General features: G+C 48.2%; 1 protein-coding gene across 2 annotated transcripts in view; it reads left to right on the forward strand.

The window, feature by feature from the left end:
- The window catches only part of SLIT3 (slit guidance ligand 3), a 593,416-nt gene that overhangs the window by 489,166 nt on the left and 90,063 nt on the right, over positions 1-14,187 (forward strand). For both annotated transcript variants that reach the window (XM_049647813.1, XM_049647814.1), the window contains exons 11-12: positions 1,998-2,069; positions 5,702-5,773. In XM_049647813.1, coding sequence (XP_049503770.1) covers positions 1,998-2,069; positions 5,702-5,773 — 144 coding nt within the window. The remainder of the gene's footprint in view (positions 1-1,997; positions 2,070-5,701; positions 5,774-14,187) is intronic.

Here is a 14,187-nt window from a genome sequence, read left to right on the forward strand (position 1 = left end):
CCAGATGCCTGGAGTCAGCTCAGGGCCACCTGCTATGGACCGGGAGGGGTCAAGCATGGAGACTGGTAAGCGGCAGAAGCCTTTCCCAGCCTGCCTTCTGTCCAGTGCCACTACCTTTTGCATCCATCTTTGTGAAGTGAGGGGAGACTTGAGATGCCAGCCCTCTACCTGAATAGCCATGTCAAGTCCCCTCTGGCTCTGGGTCCTTGCCCTCAGAGGGTTGCTGTTTCCTTCCTGCAGTATTAAGAACTAAGATGAAGTGACCCTCCAGGAGCAGTTCCCAGCTAAACTATCACTTGTCCAGTTCTACTCCCCATCATCTCCAAAACCACAAGACATCCCTCCTGTGCTGCAGAGAGGAGTGCATCCAAAAGGCTAGCTGTGGACTGAATACCACTTTGCCCTGACAAGGCTAAAGCAGAGGGCTTTCCCTCCACCCCACGTCTCAGAACTTCCTCTTGCATACTGGGGGGTCTTAGTAGCTTGAAGAGACGTCCCGTGATCAGGAAAACAAAATAAAAAACCCAGGCTTGCTCACTAGTCTGATCTGAGCACAGACCGCGCACGCCTGCCTGGAATGCCTTGCTAGGCAGGCAGGCCAAGGGCGAGCAAGATTAGGATAATCCAGGGCATTTGCTTGTTAAGACCCTTCTACAAAAGTGGAGCGCTGAAGAAAAGCCTGGTGTAAACTGACGAGTTTGTGAGCACAATCTGTGGATTTGTAAGAGGCGATCTTGCCAGCTAAAGGGATAAGCTCGACAGCTGTGCCTAAGAAGCCTTAACCTGTGAAATATCTTTCAACTTACCGGCTTCAGAAGCAGGGAGGGAAGAGAGCAGAGGCCTAGGAAAAGTGGTTGCGCAACGCTTTAGAAGGAGGGGAGAAACAGACAGGGGGAGGATGCTTAAGAGGCTGGGGGCTGGGGTGTCTGGCCTCGCTAGAGGCAGTTGCTTAAGGATCTGCTTAGATGTGCTTTCTTCTCCGTATCCCCTTATCTCCTCCTCATTGACCCTCCAAGACCTCAGCTCTCTCTCTTCTGAACAAAAGCAAAGATCCATTCATTTATTTTGTTAAAGGAAAAGAACTGGAGAGGTACGTTGTCTCTGGAAATTGGAGCATCTCACCTTCCAGTGACAGGAGCCCAGAGGCCGCCTCTGAGCTAATGGCTCAGAACGTCTCCCCCCTCAGAACTGAGGGCCGGGTGCTCACAAGTCACTGGGATGCAGGAAAGGGGACAGCCTCTGGGCTTTGGGGAGGAGCCGGGTCAGGGAGATTCCTCTGCGCCAGCCCTGCCAGCCAGAGGAGCTGCCTTCTATTACACAGCGTCCCTCTCATCCACATTACCCCAAAGCCCTAGGCATCACTCCCCAGGCTTGTGCCTTTCTGAGGAGCACTCCAGTGACAAATCCACATCTCAGAGGCATCCCGTGAGAATCGCGTGATGTGCTTACGTCACACGACCTGAAGGATGCCCTGAACCAGACAGAGACTTAAGTCCCTGCTCAAAACCTCTTTTCAGGTCAGGAAGGAAAGGTCACTGGGGAGGTGAAATGACTCAGGACTATTTGGGGGAAAAAATAAGCATTGGCTGAGGCATGAGACAAGAAGATGATGCTTGCAAGAACCCTGGCCTGTGTTTGGGTGAGGCAGGCTTCTGCTTCATTTATGCTATAATTGCTTGGTAATGCGACAAGGCCCTAATGTGACTGAGTGCAGTCTTCCCTACAAAGTGAGGGCTCACATGTGCAAAGCCATATGTCAAAGTCAGGGTGCCGTGGGTGGGCGTTCTTTGAAAGCCAAGAAGAGTGAAAACATGTGGTATATTTTATGAAGAGACAGTTGAACTGAATGGTCTTTAAGCCCCTTCTCTTGTACGATGAATACATAAATTGATTAATTCTCACCATTTTCAATATCTGAAATGCTTGACTCACACTTAAGAATGGTCGTATCACACCTTTGAGCTATGTTCTCAGACTCTCCCATTAATGTTTTTTAGAGACATCAGCAAGAATCAGATATCGGACATTGCTCCAGATGCCTTCCAGGGTCTGAAATCACTCACGTCACTGTAAGTGGGGAGCAGAGTCATGGGGGAGTGGCGGGCGGGGCGGGGGGGAATGTGTCCATATTTTTCAGGAGGTGTTTATCAAGGCTTTATGTTCCCTTACACACTGTGGCAACCTGGTAAAAGAAACAAATATTTCTTCAGGGGAAATTGGTCTTAGGGAATATTTCTACAACCCAAATGCATTATTTTTATTGATTAAGTGCCCAGCAGCCTTCCTAGCTATTGGCTTCTAATTCAAATGCATCTTCAGCTCTACCCGCACGTCCCCCTCCTGCCCTGCGTGCCTCAGCAGCGCTCTCTAGGGAGATGGAAGGACAGGATGGTAATGTATGTTTATTACCAACGTGCCCATTTCTCCCAACTATGTGACCTTGTCAAGGGAGGAGCTAATTTTCTTCCCCTGATTTTCAGGCTTTTTCTCCAAACCAACCTCATGGCCTTTGTTCTGAGAAAGCACACTTGCCATCCTGTAAAGGCTTCTTTTCTTGGGTTTTGCAACCCTAGGGCAGCCTACTGGATGGAACCACAGCCTCATCCACCAGAGACTCAGAGACCCACAGGGGCAAGAAGGCATGGGGCTTTGTCCTGTGGCTCACCATGTGGCATGGGTAATGTGACTTGAGCCTACTGTGTATTTTCCTCACAGACAAAACGAGGATAGTGATACCTTTTCTGCCTACCACATATTCAATGGTGACTACAATTACAATAATTGGCAGCACTTATTAAGCACTTACTGTGTGCCAGATACTGTTCTAGGAGTCTTGCAATTTTAATCCTCATAACAACCTAATACATAGACTCTATCCACTTCCTTCTTTTACAGTAGAAGGAATCGGGTGATCTAAGCCCCACACAGACAGGGACTTTTATCTGTTTGGATCCTGGCTGAATCTCTGGCACCTCAAACAGTACCTGGCACATGATAATTGCACAAAGCTAAAGCGTGTTGAATGAATGCAGTTATCTGAAATCCACAACTGGGAGATGCAGGATTGGATCCCAAGCAGTATGACTCCAGGACCCATGCTCTCAATCCCCAATGCTATGCTGCCTCTCGAGATAATGTGAAAGAAAAAGTATACAGTAAGATACAAGAAAAGCATCCTCAGTTGATATTATTTATATCATTTGGTGACCTGCCCACTGAGTAAGAGTGAGGACGCTCAGAAGCAAGCTGTCAATGCTTCCTTCTCTCTGTAACCTGTTTGCTTAATTTATGAGTGGGCAGGTAACAAGATCCACATTTGTCCCCACCTGGCCCCATCCCACTGGGAAGGGGCTGAGGACAGGGAAGTGTCTTGATTCAGCTGTTGCCGGCTGCTTGCAGAGTAAATTAGTTTCATTTATCGAACAGAACATCTGGCTGGGATATCAAAGACAGGATTGTATATGAGATTAGTGTCTGCGTATTATGCCGAAGATCACAGAGGAGCAGGGAGAGTGGCTGTGTGCTGCCAGGATCCTGTCCCTGCCCCCACCCTCCTATTCCCCTTATCTAGTTTCCCTCTGCTGGGACTTGGGAACAATCCGAGGACAGTGAGATGCTTCTGGTCCTACAGGAAACAAAAATCAGAATCTATTTGTCATATGTGAAATGGCATCCCACTAGCCAGTTCCAAAGTACACACTGGGGCATTAAGTGAAGTGCCCCCTGACCTCTAACATATGCATTCATCCTTCCAAGTATGCCTGCTAGGTACTGCATCGTCTTACAGGCATGGAGAATGTGGCAGTGAACTGGACGGACAAGACCCTCGGTCTCATGGAGCTTGGAACACAAACATACCCAATCCAAACTCACCAGGGGCCAAGCTAAAGGGCAGGAAAGCCTTGCCCGTACTCATTCATTTATTCTTTCAACAAATACTGTGCTGAACCCTGTTCAGCTCTCAGCTCTAGGGACCCTGCCATGAGCAAGCCACATAATATCGCCACATGCATGGAGCCTATGTTCAAGTGAGCTGAGAGGTAGGGGCACAGAAAATGTTTAAAATAAAGAAATACATGAGTAGTAGAACATGACATAATGAAAAGTAATGAGGAAATAAAAATAAAGTGACAGGTGGTGAAAAACATTAAAATATTCTGGAGAAACTTCCCAAGGATGAGATGTTTGTGCTCAGATATGAAAGGTGTGAAGAAGGCAGTCAAGGAAAGATTTTGGGGGAAAGCCAGGTGGGTCTACACCCAGATTGCTCCACAGTAGACCCACAGCCCTCTTCAGTCTGCCGGAGGGTGGTTTGGACCCACAAGGTTAGAGCTGTCCCATAGGGAGGTCTGATGGGTCATGTGAGGATCCCCTGACCCAGTCCCTGGCCCCTCCGCCCTACCAGCTACTGCTGCACCACAATTTCTGACATCAGCCAAGACAAGCAGACAGGGACACTACTACATTTGGCACAGTGAGCAGGGGGACATTCATATGAATTACAAATTGAGCCTGAGCCATCATGCTGACTTTTATTTACTCATTAATTTGTTGAAACATTAATGAAACCCACCCGCAGGCTGAGTGAGACACTCACGCTTTTTCCTGGTGGTGTCTGGACAATAGGGGGTTTGGTTTAGCATTCCCATTTCCTATTTCCCCACCCTAATATTTTGTCTCCTCAAAGACATATAACAGCCTGAATTTGCGGTCTGAGTGGGAATTGAATATTGCATTCATTCAGGATACTTCAGGGCCCAAGAAGGAATTGAAGGGGGGAAAAAAAAAAACCAACCCTCCCAAATCAGTTCTCTCCATCTCAGAGGAGGCTGGGCCCAGGAGAAGCAGTCTGTGCCGTGGATGAGAGCAGAGGGCGGCCAGCAGTGTCTTTAGCACCTACATGGATGGCCAACAGGACCCCCTGGGCGCTGGGCTGGAGAAGCAGACAGTAGAATTCTTCCCCAAGCGCTCCCAAGTCACCAAAGCCCAGCCCACCAATAGGAGGTGCAGTATGAGGGACCTGTACACCTACTAGAGAGGAGAGTAAAATAATTCAGAGTTTCTTGGTTCCTAGAGCTCAAAGACTAGGAAAAGGGGCTGGAGTGTGGGGGCCATTGCTCTGAGGTAACAATTCCTTGCTCTCCAGTTTTTCCTGTGAGCCAGTCTTTGACTCTGTGGTCCCTGTGCCATCTGGATAGGACCCCCAAAACTCAAAGCCCTGCCTAGAGGGATGATTAAAGAACTCAGCTCAGGAATTCCTAGGATACAACGGGATATTAAAAGGAAACGTTCTGTAGGCTGGGCTCAGCCTGATCAATATCCATTGAAGACAAGAAGACACAGGGCCGGCCAGCTTCCTACACATCTTATTTATTGCCGAGGTGTGAGTCATATTAGCAGCTCAGGGAGACACTACAAGGGGACTGCTGTGCCCTATTGTGGATTATTTATTAAGCTGGGCTGCCCAGTAATGAAACAGGATGGAGCTGATTTCTCCTTGCCTCCCAGACAGCCTGTCTCTGCAGCCCCTGTGGCACTTGCCTGCTGTCTCACTGGTAAGGAGGAAGGGTAAGGCGGGCCAGGGAAGGAGATGCTCTGAGAAGCCCCACCCACCTACGGGAGTTGGCAGAGGTGATGGCCTCTCACTTGAGTGGGCTTCAGTGGCCTCACATCACAGAGACTGCTGTCTTCTCTTTTCTAGGGTGCTGTATGGAAACAAGATCACCGAGATTGCCAAGGGACTGTTTGATGGGCTGGTATCCCTACAGCTGCTGTGAGTAGGCATATTGTCACTATGTATGTCTCTAGGAATGTCTACAGGCTCTTCACCTGCAGACTTTGAGCCATGCTCAGTTCAGTTCTTTTGACTTTACACACACCAAAAGTGGTGGGGTGGGGGGGGATTCTGAGCTGTCCACCCCACACTTCCACCACCTCTTTTTGATGGAAGGACAGCCAGGGAGTTGGCAGAGGGAGACCAAGGTCAATGTGAACAAACCTACATGATACATTACAGCTCAGGAACCTGGACGGGGCATGAGTCACTAACCATAGGTCTGGAGGCTAGAAATTAAGGCTGAATGGAATCCTACAAGGGGAAGCATCTTGCAGGAGCATGCTAGGAATTTAGGGAACTAAAACATTCACACCTTATTCCGATAAAGCTGAAACAGCTGCTGATAGACATGTGACCTTGAAAAAGGGTTGGGGGTGGGATGGTGAAATAATTATAGAAGAACATAATCAGTCACCAATATGATTCTATCTGGGTAAGATATAGCTGAGGGGGTAAGAGTTTATTTAACTATTTATTAAAATTTTTGTTAATGTTTATTCAATTTTTGAAAGACAGGTAGAGACAGAGCACAAGCAGGGGTGGGGCAGAGAGAGAGGGGGACACAGAATCCGAAGCAGGCTCCAGGCCCTAAGCTGTCAGCACAGAGCCTAACGCAGGGCTCAAACTCACGAACCGTGAGATCATGACCTGAGCCGAAGTTGGATGCTCAACGGACTGAGCCACCCAGGCACCCCAGAGTTTATTTAATTTAAAGGAAGACTTGTTGCCTCAAATTTTAAGCTCTAGGATTATTTATTTGCATTTATTTCATTCTGGTCATTTGAGCTTTAAATGTTTGAAGAAGATAATTGAACTCTGATGTGGAAAGGCAAGGAAAGGAATTTAGCTTGTCATATATTTTAAGATTCTATGATGGGGGAGAGTTATCTGTAGTTTGTGATTAGGTAGCCGTGGGATCTACGCACATGTGCCGTGGGCATTGGAGTACATGTGCGCACATACACATCCTGCTCGGTGACCATCACAATTCCTAGGAGTATGAGGAATTGATCTTGAGTATCCTGGGAACACTGGAGAATGCCAGGTCTCAGAGAGGTAAACGCCTTACCCTCAATCACACAGCAAAATAGGTGTGGAAACTGGAGAAGAGTTTACATGGCCCTGTGCCTCAGAAGGCTCTCAGCCTTCGAATAGAGGTGTATATCTGAGTAAAGATGAGTGAGTGAGCGTGTGTGTCCTTGTAAAACTATCTCCCAAATCACAGGCAGTGAGGAAGGGGCCCAGGGCCTCCGGACTTCCTGTGTGCAGTTAAACAAAGCTGCAGCAGGAATTTGCAGACCAGATAGGCAAGCTGGGTCTCCGGGTGGGTGGGAGGCCAGGCACAAAAATAGAGAGAGGAAGGCCCGGTGACTCCCAGAGACTCTTCAAAAAAGAGGAAATGAGATTTGTCCTCAGCCTTTACCTTCTCACATCTTTACTCCCTCCCCTTCCCATGTCCTGTAAGACTCAGGCCTGGACGGTTCTCCTAAGACAGTGCAGTCATGTAAATCATGCCCAGCTAGTTTCCAGGCAGCATGTCCTTCTACAAGCAGCAGTCAGGTTTGTTTCAATGAAGCTGAGAGCAAGAGAAAAAAGATTCTTTTGTGTCTTTTCTTCTCTGTATCTCCTCTCACCTCCATCTCCACATCTGTCTCACTCTGTGAATCTCTGTGTGGGCATCTTTGAGTTCAGAGGTCCCAGCCCTTGGGTGAGCCTTTAAAGCTATTTGTTACAGTGACCCACCAGGGCTCTGCAGGGAGCTGGGTGTTTCACAGATGGTATTCTTTGCTTGTAGCAAAGAAACTGTAAATCGTAACCACCTCCATAAGGCTAGTTAACTGTAGCTATTAATCCCTTGAAAGAAGAGTAACAGTAGCATTGGCGTTGAGGTAGATTTGGGGGTGGTGTGTTGCACTGGGCTGGGGTGAGTATCCTTTTACAATCTGCGTGTCTAGTGTAGACAGAAAAATGTCATTGCATGCATTAAGGAGAAATCTAGCATGCATCAAAGTGCCTAGCAGAGCGCATGGCATGTTGCAAAGATTCAATAAATGCATGGGTTTGGGGGGAGTTTATTTCTGGGGGGGTTGCATATTTTTTAAAAAAGGAAATGTCTCCCAGCTTGGAGCAGACAGCAGTGACGATATTAATAGAACTCACAGGATTTGCATGGGCCAGGAACTCCAGTTTAATCTCACCAAAATTTTGAGCAGATGGAATGGAATAGCTGGGAGTAAACTAGGAGTAAAGACAAAGCATCCCTGCCTTGCGCGTGACCAGGAGTTGACACAACTCAGGCAAGCTTGCTCTCCAGAAAGAAGCAGCAACTGCAGCCGTCATTGGGCTTTGACCTGCCGCTGAGCTGTTGGAAAGCAGGTCCTGATTAGATCTAATTTAGCGTCCAGCCCGCTGTAGATTGGATTTCTCCTTGTTAGACTGGAGACACTCTGATAAGAAGGCTCTGATTAGAATACCCTGGTAGTCTGGGTAATTTCCTCTCCTTTGACTCCAAGGCTTTTTGTAAGAGGTTCGTGTTTATTTCTCTCTCCCTGTTTCTCAAATTATTGGTGCATCACAAAGCCAAGCTGTCTCTGCCACGTGAAGCGATCTCGGATATTTCCTCTCTGGCACAACTCACGGTGTTGTCGGTAGTAAAGGGGGTACATTGTAGTTGTTGTCCTGCCTGCTCTCCCTTGTCCCATTGTTCCACATTTTCCAGTCATCCTGCCAGATTTTCCCAGGCCCTGCATGTACTCAGTCTTCCTGGGTCCCGTTCTTGAGATGCTTATTGCAACAGATGGTCAACACTGAGAATAGAATATCTCAGGCTTCAGAGTTTCTTGGAGGCCACCAAAAATGGGCTACATGGAAACACTTAAAAGTCCTGGGACTGACCCCCTAAACCCAATGCCCTGTCCTCTGGGTGTCAGCCTCCAAAGAGTCACCTCCTTTTGTTTAAGTTCCAGAATTTTAGAGGTCAAAGGAACGTCAGGGCTCCAAGCACAGTCTCCTACCCAGCTAGTGCAGAAACCCCTCCCACGCCCTCTGTGACAAATTTTTCTATCTGTTCTTGCTGATGGTGTCTGTGATAAGTCATCATTGTGTACTTAGAAAGTTAGGCAGTTCTTTCTTATACTAAAGCTCAGTAATGGCTTCTGGGGAAACTCAGAAAAGGCTATTCTCAAAATCTTCAAAGGTTTCAAAATAACTAGTATGTAACTAATCCTAAACAGGTTCCGTTCCTGCAGACATTCATGGCATAAACACACATTCATTGGTCATTAGTAACAGTCCTTATTTATCTTTGGGGGTGTGCGTGGTGGTCTGTATGCCCATCCCTCCTTAAAACAGAGTGCTGGGAAGCGAGTCCCACACCCATTTGGACAAGAAGTATGTTAGACACTCCCTCCTAATGTGCTGAGAACTGAAATATCCCATGTGAAGATGTCCCAGAATGTAAGGTTAGGACAAGATATGTCACATGCTCCCAGGTCCAGGGATGGGAGCAGCTGGATTACCAGAGAACTGACCCTTCTCCTGGCTGTGCTTTCCTCACCAGAAACTTTAGCTCAGAGGTCGACCTCTCCCAAAACAAGAAAAGCCATCAGTGCGTCTCTAGAGCCATCACTTTCCCCTCTGACGGGCAGCTGCAAGGTGTGCTGTCCCAGCTCCCCCAGGAAATAAAGAGCATTCATTTAGTGCTCGTTGATTGCATGGCAGATGCGTAGGAAAGTGGCCCAAGTAGGGCAGGCGGTCCTTTGAGGTAGAAGCTTTCACGTAAATGCTGGGCACGGTCAATGTTAAGCCTGCTCCAAGAGGTCTGAACCCAAACCAGAATGCCTTTGGGCTGGAATAAGTTAAGACAACCCAGGCACCTGTTGTTTGATTTTCTTGGAAGGCAGACAAGACCCTTTGAGAATCTTGGAGTCTGCCAAGCAACATGCCAATTACAGGGCAGTGAGCAAAACTCCACCCCTGTAGCTCACTTTTCCTCACCAGCTGTTTCGCGAGTATTACTACTGCTGCTAATTACTTAATATGCTCCAGAACCTGTGCCAAAGCAATGTTATGTGCTTGTATGCTTCTCTGGTCTACGCAACAGTGCTAAGAGGAAGGTATTGTGAAAAGTCCCATTTTACAGATGGGGAAACTGAGGCATAGAAAGGTTAAGTAACATGGCCATTGTCTTTCAGCGTGTAAGTGACGGAGCGTTGGCACCCAGGCAGGCTAATTCTAGAGTCCGTGCAAGAGACTTCTGCTTCAGGCCCTGTCACAGGCAGATCTGCAGAACTAGTTCTGTGATCCACAGAGCAAGAGTTCCTCACAGGCTCGTGCCAAGGAGGAGGTACTGCTGAACCGACTGTTTCCGGTTCCTTTCGTTATGCCTCAGTATCCGTCACAGGCTGCTGTCTCCCTGGGACTTCCTCTGGCCCCTTGTCATCCCACTAACCCCTGTGAAAGGGCATGAAGGAGCTGCCTGTCTGTAAAGACTGGGTTGAGGGCAGATGGTGAGAACTCCCCAGCAGTGGAAGCAGACTTACTTTGTGATGCACTTTTGAGGGAGGGCTTCTTCTCTTCCTTGTGCGCCCGGGGCTTCCCAAGGGAGGCCTTCAGGGAGATGTAAAATCTGGAGTCATCCCATGCGTGGCCATTGAGTGAATGATTCACCCCTCTTAAAGGACCAGTTGGTAACCAGAAGGCAAATGACCACCCTGGTAGCTGTTGAGGGAGGGAAGGAGCAAGCCAGGTCACACTAGGGGAGGCCTTTGATCCCCCAATAGCAGGTGATAGCTGCCGTGTCCAGTCTCTCAGAATCTCCACTTCCCTCTGCTTGTACCCTGTTCCTACAGTTCTCCTCTGTCCATGGACTCCAGGGAGGTCCTGTTTTTCAGACAGGCCATCCAATGGCATTGCTACATTTGCAGTTTCCCGTGCATTAGGAATCACCATGACAACCCACAGCCTGTGACCAGCAGTGCAGCCATTATTGGGAGGGAATAGAAGAGTCTTCTTTGTCCCTAGTTGGGCCTGGGATGGTTCCTCCTGTTTCCTCTCCTGAGTGTTGAGCCTGACGTGGCCCAGAGCAAGACTGGGCAGCGTTAGGGTTTCTTGACCTCGTGGCGCCAGGTATCACCAGGCTTCTCCCCATGTCTGGCCTCAGTAGGTTCCTGAATGTCAAAGTAAATCCCCCATACCATATGGTAATGATGAGAGCATAGTATCTGTGCTAAGGCAAGAGAGTAGGTCTTATTAAAATTAATGTGTAAAAAAAAGTCAGGAGCACCTGGGTGGCTCAGTCAGTTAAGCGTCTGACTTTGGTTCAGGTCATGATCTCATGGCTTGTGGGTTCGAGCCCCACGTTGGGCTCTGTGCTGACAGCTCAGAGCCTGGAGCCTGCTTGGGATTCTGTGTCTCCCTCTCTCTCTGCTCCTCCACCTCTCTCTCTCTTTCTCTCTCTCTCAAAAATAAATACATTAAAAAATCTTTTTTAAAAGTTCAGGATGACAGAGGGTTAATTCTGGAGAAATTTAAAAAAAAGAAAAAAGAGGAAGACATTAATGAGAGAGGTTTGACTCTGTGTCCTGCAGCTTAATCAGGGGTCCAAGATGCCTCCCCAGATTGGTATCCTCACGAATAGTTTATGCCAATGCATAATGGTGGTAAATACTCACAGAGAGAGACCTTTTTCTGAGGAGGAGCAATAGAAAAAATGCCAGGCAGTTATTGGTACCGTCTTTCTCCTCCTCCGTATCTACATCTGAGTATTTATAAAACAAACTGACTCCCCAGCCTTGTGTTAGGAAAAGGAGGCTCCCCCAAGCACCTGCCCCCTTGGCAGGAGCCTGGGCCAGCTTTCCATCTCATGGTCTTTCCTGCAAGGACTTGACTAATTTCCAGGAAGGGGGTCACTACGCTCTCTCTTGGCACCAGTTTTCTGAGCAAACCTTGTACTCTGGAGTTTAGAATATGCTTTTGGCATTTCCAGACAAATACCACTCAAGTAGGAGGGGCAATGTAACTGCTGTCTTCCACAGACCCACGGGCAGGTATGGAGAGTATAAATACCACCCAGAATGTTAGCGCTGGGCCACTGAATCAACACGTGAATTGCTAGAGTTGCCAAGGTGATTTTAATGCAATTTATCATTAAAGCTGACTCCCAATGTTTGTGTTTTCCGAACCGTGCAGCGAAGGCCTGTGAGCTCTGTGGGAATCTTCACTGAGGAGGAGATGTGGGCAAGGACAGTAGCTAAAAATGGGGTCTCAGTGGCCTTCTGCCCTGTTGGCCTCTTTAGAGAAAGTGGGTGTGGTAGGGCCTTTTCACTGACGAGGGTGGACCTCATCTCCCTCCTGTGGTTCTTCTCTCTCTATCTCCTGGACCTTGAAGGAAGGAAGCTGCCAGCTGCTCCTGTGTTGAGAGAATCTGGGACCTTTCTGGCCAGGGCAGGCCGGGTCCCCGAGCAGGAGGACTTGAGTCACAAGAGCCCTCCTTAGCCCAGACCCAGGGTATTTCACTGGCCCCTCTACAAGCTCCAGCTCTGTGGTTCTCTGTGGCTTATTTCCTGCCTGGCCTTTTCTGAAGGCAATGGTTCTGGAAAGGGTTATCTCTTAGCAGCATCGTTATGTTGGTTAGTCAGTGGACTGAGTGCTAATACCTCTTGACATGGAACATATGTGGAAGCTGCACGTGCTCATGGAAGAGGGGTTGGGAGAAGGCCTCGTAGGGCTGACACTTGGAAGTAAATATAGAAGGTGATGTCTGTGCACTGCTGCTGGATGTGCCATTCTCCTTAATCCCCTCTGAAGGGAGCGTGGTTTTTTGTTTTGTTATGTTGTAGAATCGTCACTAGCTTAATGGGAGTAGCCACAGAAAACATACTGCCATCTCCTCCCATCAGCATTGGGTGATTCCCAAGGTCCATTAATGGGCATCAGGGTGGTATAATGGGTGGGAGCAAAGCCTTTGTGCTAAGATAACATGGGTCCACTTCTCAAACTGCCACTTACTACTGTGCAACTTTGGTCACCGGTACTTAAGTTTTCTGCGTCCCAACAGTTTTCTGTGTCATCTGTCCGATGGAGATAACACTTACTCTCTAGTGGGGACATTCAGTGGGTTAGTGTTTGTAAGGTGGTTGGTGGGTGTTTGATCATACAACATGCTTGTTACATGTTACGTCGTGTGGTCCTGCTGTTCATCTGGCCTGTCCATCTCAGCCCTTCTCTCTCCTTTTGCTTATAAAACCTTCAAAAGAGGTTCTTTGGGAGGTGGGTCTGGGAGTAGGTGGCCCCAAAAGATGGCTGGATTTGCTTCTGGGGGAAATATTTATGAGCACAAGATGCCCTCAACCCCCAACTCACTGGATCCAACAAGAGATCAAGCTGAAGGTCTAGTTGGGATGTCAAAGTTTTGGCTTTGAATACCAGGCAGCCTTTCAAATGAGGCAACCTGGAGCATCTCATCTTGCATGAGGGTTGCTGCTGTCTCTGCTTCATCACTGTCCCCTGATCTGCCCAGGGTAGAGTGAGAATTCAGAGGAGCCACGCATACTGCTCCCAAGTCAGCATGTGGTTAATGATCGCTGAAGGTTGAAATGCTGCTTCGTGTGTGTGTGTGAGCCCCTCAGTGAAGAACCTTCCACTTTGTGCCAATGGCAGTTTGGTGAGCATCCCAAAAAGCATCCCATCTCCAACAACTTGGTGCCAAGTCCTTCCTAAGAGTTGGCAGGATTCCTGATCGCTCCAGACAACCAAACGGCGAGCAGTCTTCCTGACCCAACCAGACCTCTGCCCACCTGGTGCATTCCATGCCCAGGTGCTTCCAAAACTAGCAAAAATAACCACTCCCAGAGACCAGGAACATGCTTCACTGGGCATGGAAGAAAGAGTATGGATTCTCTGTGGTGGATAAAAGCTGAGGTCTGGAGTCAGGCTGGTATGTTTCACTTACTGCTTGGTCAAATCTGCCACCACTCGGACCCTCAGTTTCCACACCAGCAAAATGAGGACAATCTTAGTGCTGCTGTGAGGCTGAAATAAAATACTGCGTGGAAAGTGCTTTGGAAAACGCTTGGCACGGGGCTGCACAGAGCCATGGTCCCTAGAGATGTCACTGTGTTATTAGTATCATTTCAGCAGCTGCACTGCTGTTGTTCCTCAAAGGGAGATGAAATAGGACAGACCCAGCAGCCTTGAGGGGAAAAAGAGGGAAAATCGATCTCTCCAGGGAAAGAGACAGAAGGCCTGTCTTCAGGAGTTCTTATGGAAATGCTGAACCCCATTACAAATAGTTGTTTACTCTCTGTTTGCTCCACAGCATGTTTTTTTCAATTCCCCTCCAACTCTTGTCC

The sequence above is a fragment of the Panthera uncia genome (genome assembly GCF_023721935.1).
Source record: "Panthera uncia isolate 11264 chromosome A1 unlocalized genomic scaffold, Puncia_PCG_1.0 HiC_scaffold_17, whole genome shotgun sequence".
Lineage (NCBI taxonomy): Eukaryota > Metazoa > Chordata > Mammalia > Carnivora > Felidae > Panthera > Panthera uncia.